The sequence below is a fragment of the Microtus oregoni genome, unplaced genomic scaffold (genome assembly GCF_018167655.1).
Source record: "Microtus oregoni isolate MIOR12 unplaced genomic scaffold, Mior012 000043F_ref0000047, whole genome shotgun sequence".
NCBI lineage: Eukaryota > Metazoa > Chordata > Mammalia > Rodentia > Cricetidae > Microtus > Microtus oregoni.
Window position 1 is genome coordinate 472,725 of NW_024543210.1, and position 10,282 is coordinate 483,006.

General features: G+C 55.0%; 1 protein-coding gene across 2 annotated transcripts; it reads right to left on the bottom strand.

Moving 5' to 3' along the window:
* Positions 1–3,460: 3,460 nt before the first annotated feature.
* On the bottom strand, positions 3,461–7,314 carry Zbtb42 (zinc finger and BTB domain containing 42). 2 transcript variants are annotated; one of them, XM_041633041.1, is made up of 2 exons: positions 7,216–7,314; positions 3,461–6,612 (listed from the first exon to the last, which is right to left on the bottom strand). In XM_041633041.1, the coding sequence occupies exon 2, from the start codon at positions 6,525–6,527 to the stop codon at positions 5,511–5,513; it is 1,017 nt and encodes a 338-aa protein (XP_041488975.1). In that variant the 5' UTR covers positions 6,528–6,612; positions 7,216–7,314; the 3' UTR covers positions 3,461–5,510. The 2 variants fall into 2 exon arrangements, with proteins under 2 accessions (XP_041488975.1, XP_041488974.1); XM_041633040.1 differs by lacking the exon at positions 7,216–7,314 and having other exon boundaries at positions 3,461–6,828.
* Between the last annotated feature and the right edge of the window lie 2,968 nt (positions 7,315–10,282).

Below are 10,282 nucleotides of genomic sequence, written 5' to 3' on the forward strand. Positions count from 1 at the left end.
AAAAAAGACAGTGGGCCTAAAGTCAGGGGTCCTTCATTTCATAAAGGTGATGCTGGTGACAGACATGATGGCAGTCATGGGGAATGGTGATGGTCGCGATGATTGTAGTGATGGATGTGATGATAGGGGGAGTGATGGCATTGGATGATGGCCAAGGTGACAGTGAGGGAAATGGTAGTGATAGAAACGAGGGTGCTGGGGGTGGAGACGACAGTGGAGCTAGAGGTGATGGGAGGAAAGACAGATGAAGGGAGAGAAATGATGGATGTGGAGGTGTTGGTGGCAGCAGCTGGGCATGATAGAAATAAGAGGGGTGGCTGTGGTCGTGGTGGAGGTAATGAAGACAAGTGGTGGAAGTGACATTGGTAAGTGTGGTAGAATTAGTGACTAGAAGAGATGGTAATCGTTGCAGTGGTGGTGATGTGGTGGTGCTGGAGTAGGCAGAAGTGAGAGGAATAGTGAGGTAGTGATGGAGAGTGGAGAGATGGTGCTGGGGATAGGAATGGAAGTTGTAGACATTAGGGAGAGGCAGATGGAGGTTCTGGAAAGGACGGTACTAGTGGTAAGTTGGTGGTAGTGCTTAAGGTGGTGGAGGCAGTGGAGCTTGGGGCATTGATGGAAGTCGTAATAAAGGTCGTGGAGATGGAGACAATGATGAAAGTAATCTTGGTAGCACTGGATGTGAGGTAGGTGGAATCAGTGGGAGAGGGCATAGAGATGATAGCAGACATGGGGCAGTGGATACAGAGGTGATATGATGATGATGATAATGATGGTAGACATGAGGCAGTGGATACAGAGGTGGGATGATGATGATGATGATGGTAGACATGTGAGGCAGTGGATACAGAGGTGGGATGATGATGATGATGGTAGACGTGAGGCAGTGGATACAGAGGTGGGATGATGATGATGGTAGACGTGGGGCAGTGGATACAGAGGTGGGATGATGATGATGATGATGGTAGACGTGGGGCAGTGGATACAGAGGTGGGATGATGATGATGATGATGGTAGACGTGGAGCAGTGGATACAGAGGTGGGATGATGATGATGATGGTAGACGTGGGGCAGTGGATACAGAGATGGGATGATGATGATGATGATGATGATGATGATGGTAGACGGGGGCAGTGGATACAGAGGTGGGATGATGATGATGATGATGATGGTAGACGTGGGGCAGTGGATGCAGAGGTGGGATGAGATGATGATGATGATGATGATGGTGGTGGTAGACGTGGGGCAGTGGATACAGAGGTAGGATGATGATGATGATGATGATGATGATGATGATGGTAGATGTGGGGCAGTGGATACAGAGGTGGGATGATGATGATGATGGTAGATGTGAGGCAGTGGATACAGAGGTGGGATGATGATGATGATGGTAGACGTGGGGCAGTGGATGCAGAGGTGGGATGATTATGATGCTATACACACTGGGCTTGTCTGGAAAGAAAATGGAACTGAGCTGGGAATAGATACAGAGCCCAGTACAGAGACACAGAGCAGCTCGATGCTCACTCCCTCCCGTCCTGAGATGGTCAAGTGTAGAACGGTACCTGCAGTGTGTTTTTCCTACCTTCCTTGAGGATATCTTTTATTTATTTATTTATTTATCTATTATGTATACAATATTCTTTCTACGTGTATGACTGCAGGCCAGAAGAGGGCACCAGACCTCATTACAGATGGTTGTGAGCCACCATGTGGTTCCCAGGAATTGAACTCAGGACCTTTGGAAGAGCAGGCAGTGCTCTTAACGCTGAGCCATCTCTCCAGCCTCCCCTTGAGGATATCTTTAAAAACACCTTGTGCTATTTTGAATACTAGAAAGGGGTGGGGCCAAGTGCATGTTGCATGGTGGACAGCTCAGTGCCTCTGAGGCTAAGAGCTAGGGAAGTGGAGGATCCAGCAGCTGGCCTCTGGTCCACCTGTTTCCCCAGGCCTCAACCTTCCCACACCCCTTCTCACAGCACTCCTCACCCCCTGCACCGTTGTTCTGTGTTACCTTGTGGGCCCCTTGCCGGTTCCTGGGGAGGCTTTGGGACACCTCTTCACTCTCTCCAGCTTTGTTTGTTTGTTTATTATATAAGCAATATTCTGTCTGTGTGTATGCCTGCAGGCCAGAAGAGGGCACCAGACCTCACTACAGATGGTTGTGAGCCACCTTGTGGCTTTGGAAGAGCAGGCCATCTCTCCAGCCCTCCAGCTTTGTTCTTGATGTTGTGCTGAGTGCCAGTTCCCTGGGGGCCCCAGGTCTCTGGTCACTAGGGTCTGTGCTCCTCACTCTGCCACACAGCTGAGGCACTCAGCACTACTGGAGGAGGCAGGCAAGTCCTGAACTTGTCATTCACTGGCTGAGATTTTGGGCTGTTGCCAATCCTTTATACCAGCCTCAGTTTACCATCTGGCTAACAGGTCAAAATGGATACCTCCAAGGAGGATGCCAAGAGGCCCATGCTGCCCAGAAATAGAGTGAGAAGCTTAGTGATCAGAGCAGCAGATCAGAGGGGCCCAGGAAGCCTCCCCTCCTAGGGGACAAGTCCCCCTCTTCTCTTTCCCATGGTATGGCAACAGCTGCTGCCTCCCCCTGGATGGGAAGAAGCTTGGGCTGAGTCATGGGCTCAACTGGGAACATGACATGGCCTCCTGCAGGACAATGGCTCCCATCCAGGCTTAGTGGGAGGCAGTGGGGCAAAGGAGGGTCAGGCACCTCCTCTTGGGACTTACATCTGGAGCCAAAACTGGGTAAGGCACAGGAGTTGGCCCAGGAACTATCAGGCCTTCCCGGTGCCAGCTTAGACTGACCTCAGGGCCCCTGTGACAAGCACAGCCCCCACCCTTCCCTGAACTTGGTCCAAGCAGAATGAAGCTGATGTCACATGCTGAGGCCATTGTACTGTGCCTTCCCAGAGGCATGGTAAGAAGGTAGATAAAGCCTGGAGGGCTCAGGGGGACATCTGTACTCCTATGCAGTGGCTAGCACTGGGAGGTGTAGGGGAACTGGCATAGGGCCCAGATCATCAGCCTGGAGCCCGGCCACCCATTACAGAGGGACCAGGCAGAGTGAGGGGAACAAGAAAACCTGTGGTACAGCCCCAGCCCAAAAGAAGTGTGAAGGGACTGTGGAGGGAAGGGGGTGAGAGGAGAGCCAAGTGGAGGCAGTTGGGGGTTGGCTGGATGATTTGGAGGAGGTAGAGAGCCAGGGTCCTGCCCCTTCCTCACATCACACTGCCTCCGTGGGACTCCTTTCCCAAACTCCAGCTCTCTCGCTCTGTGTGTGGGGGGGGGGCAGCTGGGGAAAGAGGATGCCTGTCACCAGGCCTGTCCCAGTCCACTCATCCCACAGGGCATGAATACCTCATGGGCTGAGTGCCAAGGTTGTCCACTACTCCACTCCCCAGCCCAGCAATGCCCACCTTTCCTAACCCCAAGAATAGCCATAGCCATCTTCACCTGTGGTTGGCTTTATTACACTGTCATGTGACCGCCAGAACATGTGAATAGAAGATGGTCCTCTTTTCTAGGAGCGGTGCAGGCTGACCACAAGCAGGGCTGTGCAAACCTACGTGGGAAGAATTGTCCTGTGGTCATTTCCCAGTGGTCCCTCCAGGGGCAGAGCAGCAGTGAGACCACAGGCAGGGACAGTAGCTGAGGTCCTAGGAACCCCACACAGCAGAATGCACCTGGACTCCTCCACACATCTGTCCTGTACTCTACACAGGTAGTGTGTCAGACATATGCATACAGGCAACTGAACGGTGCCAGTTAGAAACTTAGAACCAGTCACTTATTCCTAGCTTCACAGTAACTGCACCGAAGACAATGAGTCCAGTGTTGACTCAGGGCAGATTCCCTGCCCTGGGAAAGCAGGCACTCGGGGAAAACCAACACAGCGGTGCTCTGCCTGCTCTTGTAGTACTGCAAACACATAGACAAATAGACACAGACAGACAGACAGACAGACACATACATGAGAGAGGGAGAAACCTCAGCTCATAAATCACCAGTGGAGTCAGAAGCCAGGACATCATCGCCTCTTCTCCAACTCTCTAGACTGCAGCCTGCCCTGGACCTCCAGTCTTGGAGCATCACGGACAGGCATCAGCTTCCCGGCCAGTCATGGACATATTAGGAGAGCACAGAGAGGTACAGGACATGAACAATGGTTCTGTCCACCATGGGGAGACCAATTGTCACTCCAGACCAAGCAGACAAATAAATAAATCAAGTGTTAGCAGAAGACATAATGACAGACTTGGCCCACGTCTGTCCTCTGCAGACAGCCCTGCTGGGGAGAGGGACAGGTTGTTTCAGGCAAGGTTGAGGCCATCCCCATCCTGCCACACCCCTTCCTAAAACCATCAAGCTTCTACGACAGCAAGACTTGCTTGGGGAGCAAGTGTCAAAGTAAGGTGGCCCATATCCAATACAAAGGCAGAGAATGAAGACCTTCACATTTCAGGGGTGCCAGCCTTCCTTCCAAGAATGTCGATGAAGAGGGAGTGTGCCTTTCCTGCCTCCCTGTGACAGCTGTTCCTACCCGTGCCCCACAACAGGAGGTGGCACAGCAAACATTGCTCTTGTTAAGTTGCACAAGCTTTGGCCTTGTGTTTGGGGCCTAGGAATGACTGCAGCACCAGGGAGACCCTTAGAAAGCAGGAGAGACTCCCAGGGTCAGGCCTGCTGGAACACAGCATTAGCTTCAACATGTGAAGCTTAGCTCATGGCCGGATCTGCCATTTCCAGCCTTGTGACCAGCAGGGACACTTGGAGGGTCCTCTCCCAGTAGCAGACATATGGTGGCCTTGAGAAGGCTCTTTTGATATAAAGAAAATCCCTTCCCAAATTCCCTTCTTTGCCCAAAGTCCCACCTCCATTCCATTCCAGGAACAGTCACTGCGGGGACACCCAGCTTTAGCCACCTTCAGGACGCTCCAGGGTCCCTGCAGGAGCTGGGTCTCCTTCAAGGTCAGCTGTGTCTCTACAGCCCCTGCTGATACTTGTGCCGGTGGCCTTCTCAACAGGGGTCCTGCTGCCACTCACCCGGAGTGGGCTGTTCACTCAGTGCACCCTGTCCGGCACCTGCATTAATGACTTCTTTGACAAGCGAGTCATTTTATGATGGCGCTGGCACACAAGGACACTCTCAAGTATCCCAGCAGGGTGTCAGGGAAGCCCTGGGGCTGAGAAAAACTGTTACCTCACACTGTGAAGCCCAGGCCCAGTGAATGGGCAGGTGGGATCCCTTGCTGGAGAGGACACTGAGGAAGACTGTCCCTAACTGGGCAGGGTACAACCTGTGCTCAGGTGTGAGGTGGAGAGTGAAGGGTGGGGGTAGGCAGCCCATCTAAAAAGCAGCAGCATTCATTCAGGTCCCCAGGTGGAACCTGCTAGTCTTGAGGTCGGGTTTCCACCCACCTGGGCTGCTTCTGTCCCAGAGTCCCACCCAGGAGACCCGTGCCCTGTCCCTTCCTCCACCTTGGGGGATACAGAAAAACACTTCACACCAGCAAGGACTTGACGAGGCCATAGTGGAACTTGCGGACATGGCGATACAGGTCCCCAGACTGTGTGAATCGGCGCTCACACCAGCGGCAGGCATGGGGTTTCTCCCGTGTGTGGACCACAGCATGCCGGCTTAAGTTGTGTGAGTACTGGAAGCTCTTGCCACACTGCACACATGTATAGGGCTTCTCCCCCGAGTGTGTCCGTTCATGCCTCTTCAGTGTGTATGTGCAGGAGAAGGTCTTGCTGCAGAGTGGGCATGTGGGTACGGTCCCCTCAGGAGAGAGTCTGGCACGGACACTGTCCCGCTCTCGGAAGTGGGCACTGAGATGCAACTGCAGTGCATGGGTGCTAGGGAACAGCTTGCAGCACAGTGGGCAAATGCAAAGGTGCCTGTTGGGACCCAGCTCCTCGCTGTCCCCCACTGGCTCTGCATCCAGTCCAAGTTGCTGGCTGCCTGTCTCTTGGACATTCAGTGGTTCCAAGTCCTCTGCCAAGTCTTGGGCTGCAGAAGCGCAGACGGGTGGTGGGGATCGGTTGGTGCTCCGTGGGCTCCTGCTATCTTGTTCAGAGAATGAATCTTGCTCAACCTTCACCAGAGGCTGGATCCCTTGCTGCATCGAGCTGTAGAGGGATTTCTGGAGGATACAGGGTGGGTGAACCTGCTCCGGTCTTGGACTAGGCTTCAGTGACAGGTCCAGGGCCCCAGTTGGCTCCCCTGTGACCTGCCAAGATGGAGGTCCAAATGTTGGCAAGGGATGGGCAGCCTTGACCCCTAGAGGTGGGGGTTTGGCATTTGGTGCGGCTTGGCAGAAGTCAGGGGACCAGGAAGGCAGGGAGTGTGGTGGCTGACCAGGAAGCTCTGTCCCCAGAGCGTGGGTCTCCAGATCTGGGTCTTTCTTCCTAAGCCTGCCCTTGCAGACTTTGACGATCTCATACATGTGTAAGTAGCTGGCGGCAGCCAGGACGTCCTCGACAGGCAGGCTGTGCAGGTCCAGGCGGCCCTCGTACATGAAGTCCAGCAGGCGACTGAAGGCGGGCACTGTGACGATGTCGCCGTTGAGCCGCACCGTGTCGCGGCTGCTCTCGGGCTGGTCCCTGTAGAAGAGATGGAAGTAGACACTGCACGCTGCCAGTACAGCGCGGTGCGCAGGGAAACGCGCGTCGCCCACCAAGACAGTGCAGTCGCACAGGAAGCCCAGCTCGCGCTGCTGCCTCAGGCGGCCCAGCAGCCGTACGCCGTGCTCCGGGAACTCCATGCCGCCGCAGTCATCACCTGGGCACAAACGGGACTCCTGTCAACACGCCGGGGATGCCGTGACCGCTGCTAGCCCCGACGCGCCCTTCCCTGGTGCAGGCAGCGCGCAGAGAGGCGCGGGAGTGACGCGCGCAAATGCCAACCCCGAGCTGCCCGGGCACCTGCCCGGAGCAGGAAAAACTCGATCGAAAGTAAACAGAAGCCGCTCTGCCGCCGGGGCGGGGCTCGGGGCGCAGCGGAGGGGCCGAGTCGCGCGGATAGAAGTCGGGACTTCTGGCAGCCTCGCCCGCCCGCCCGCCTGCCGCGCCCCCCGACGCCGGAGTTGCCGCCCGCCCGCGCCGCCGCCAGCTGCCACCGCTGCCGTCGGCCCCATTTATGGCAGCGCGGCCGCGGGGAGCGGCCCGGAGCGGCAGGCGGAGCCGGGAACCCGCCCCTGCGCTCACCTCCGCTGCACGCGCCGCTATCCGCTCGTACTGCAAGCTGTCCCGTGCGACTCGGACCGCACGGAGCTGCGAGCGAAGCGCCCCGGCCGGGAGGGCGCGGGGACTCGGACGGCGCCGGGCGGGGCGCTCACCAACTTGGCCGACAAGGCAACGCCTGCTACTAGCCCCGCCCCGGAGAGCGAAACTCCCGGCTGGGGCAGGAGGGGGCGGGCCAGGCGACTTCCCGGAGCGTAGCTGCGGAACCGCTGAGGTCACCTCACTATCCCTACTCTGTCCGCCCCACCCGGTCGGTCCCGCTAGAAGCCAGCCCGCGCTCTGTGGCGGGAGGGGGTGCAGGACCCTCTCGCGATACTTGTTTCCTGGACCTCTGTGCCCTCTATGGGGTCCTGACTGCCCGGGTGGACAAAGGGACGCCTTCCAGGCGTCCACTTCTCCCAGGACCAGTGCACCAGGACAGTGACCTTGGACCCCCTTTTGGATGCTCATGGGTCAGGGTAACTTAGACGGCAAGTTTCAAAAAGAATTCACGTCTTCCTAGGAAATATTCCCTTGAGCTCTGGTTAACGTATCTGGGACAGGGCAGAGCCGTGGTCTCTGACACACGATTACCATCCTCTGCAGACCCGAGGCTGGTAGCCAGGTGCACTAAGATCTGTGTCAGAGGGCACTGGATAGGGCAGATATGGTGGGATGGGTGGAAGATACACAACCACAGAGGAGCAGCAGGAGACCCCCAGAGTCAGGCAGGCAGGTCACAGTACATGTTAGAGAGGCCAGGGTGGCACCCTGGGCAGGGTGTTTCGGAGGAGTCCCGGTCAGGAAGGTGTGAGTGGGGACACCTGGTTCTTTAGAGGCGAGGAAATGGCAAGAACGATAGAGCTCTGGGTTTGGAGGGGCTGAGGCTGAACTGGTGCCTGGGAAGTCTTCTCTCCCAAGGCTGCAAGTGTGGGGTATCCTTGACTGAGGGGGTTTGAAGTTGAGACATCGCTCACAATTAGCTGTCAATTAGATGCTCTCATTTACAATTCTACGGCTTCTGAATTTCCACCTTGCATTTGCTAGAAGCCCAGGGACCAAGAATGTTGGGTGGGCACCACCCAGAGTGCTAGAAGGCAAGTGGGAAGGAGGTTTGTACAGGGTAGGGTGTCTCCAATGGGCTGGGTTACAGTAGACAGGGTGAGGTCAGGTGCTTGGGTAGACTAGACAAGCACATTCTGTGTGTAGAGGGCCTGCTCCTTAGACACACAGAAGAGAAAGCCCAGGTGTGAGGGAGACCTCCTGACTGTTGGGGGAGCCTTCAGGGTCCTATTCAAAGTTGATGGATTGGAAGCCTAAGGGGCTGTAGGGGTCCCGGGGGATCAAGACTCCACAGGGAAGAAAACCACATTGTTACACTAAACAGAGGCCGAAGCAGGGGTATTTTGAGTTCTAGACCAGCTTGAGCTATGTGGCAAGGCCCTGTCTCAACTGCCCATCCTGGAAAAACAGTGTATCTGAAATGCAAATTTGACTCACTATATGAGTTATTTCCTAAATCTGGCAACTTGAGCAAGGAACAAGTCACCCTACATTTACCAAGGCACAGCATGGCTGAGGGGCAGCAGAACTTGGCTGTCCCCAACTTAGGAGCCTTGCCTGAGGAGGGCCAGTTCCCTCCTCTGACTGTCCCCTACTCTGCCTCAGCAAGAAAGGCCCACATCATGTATTCAGGGTATTCAGGGTAACCCTGACCTTACCGACCCTCTCTGAGCCTGCCTAGGCTAGAGCCTACCTCTGCCTCAGTTCCTCTCAGGGTTGCTATGATTCTAGGGCAGTGCTCCTCAACCCTCCTTAATGCTGCAACCCTTTAATACAGCTCCTTATGTCGTGGTGACCCCAGGCCATGAAATTATTTTTGTTGCTACTTAATAACTTTAACTTTGCTACTATCATAAATTGTAGTGTAAATATCTGTGTTTTCTGATGGTCTTAGGCGACCCTTGTGAAAGAGTCCTTTAGAGACTCACAGGTTGAGAACCACCACCTATAGCTTTAAATATCCCCCATTAACAATATGGAAATCAAAGTACACTCTAGTGTCTATGACAATTAACTTTGGGGAATGACATATTATAAGGTGATAGGTCTCCATCCATCGCTGGCTCCTCTTCATTCCTGTCTTTGCATGAAGGTCACTTTAGCTAGAGTGTCCTCCCTGGTCCCTCCTGGCCTGCAACCCATTCTCTATTTCTGTCTGGCTTTGTGTAGGGAGTCAAAGGTTGTTAGGAAAAGTGCACCCCTGTTCCTTTACCGGGCCATGCTTCTGTGCGCATAGATGGATCCTCTACCTGCCGCAGAACAGGTTTTGAGAAAATGACTGGAAAGTGACACCTGCCAGCTCCTTCCTCCATGCTGAGCATCTAGCAGTGCCCAAAGCCTTGCCCCTCGCTTGCTTCTAGGACAGAGAAGTCATAGAGTACAAAGACAGTGAGCCTGCCACCTGCAGGGCCTGGAGACCTTCGGCGTCACACCATATTGCTCAGGCTAGTCCATCGTCTGTGCTGAGAACCTGCTACTTGGCATTCCAAGATCCTTCTCCACTAGCCAGTGGTCTGTGGCATACAGATGACAGAAGGCTGTCACAAAGTCCCAGTCCAGGTGGTACAGAGAACCTCTCCAGCTGGCAAGTCACAGTAAGGCAGGGCTCTGAGGCTTGCTTCTCACATGTGACTCTGTCTAGGAGTCCCCAGAGGGGTGTTGCTAAAGTGCCGGCCCAGAAGAGGGAGTTGCATTGAGCACTCTGTCCACAGGAAGACCTTGGACACAAGGAAGGAAGAAATGCAGGACTGGGCACTGCATAGAAACGGCTCACCACAGGTAGGAGTGTCACAACAGTGGCTTCCAGAAAGAGCACCCAAGAGAGAGTAGAGCCTGGAATTGCTATGTCTTCCACAAGAGGGCGGCCTGCTGGCTCCCAGTGGCCCAGCCCTATGTAGCACTGGGTTTAGGGAAGCTTGGGAGGAGGGTCAGGGGGCCTAGGGTAAAAGTTTGCTGGCTGAGTGAGGGGTGTGTGTGACTGTCAGTCTCT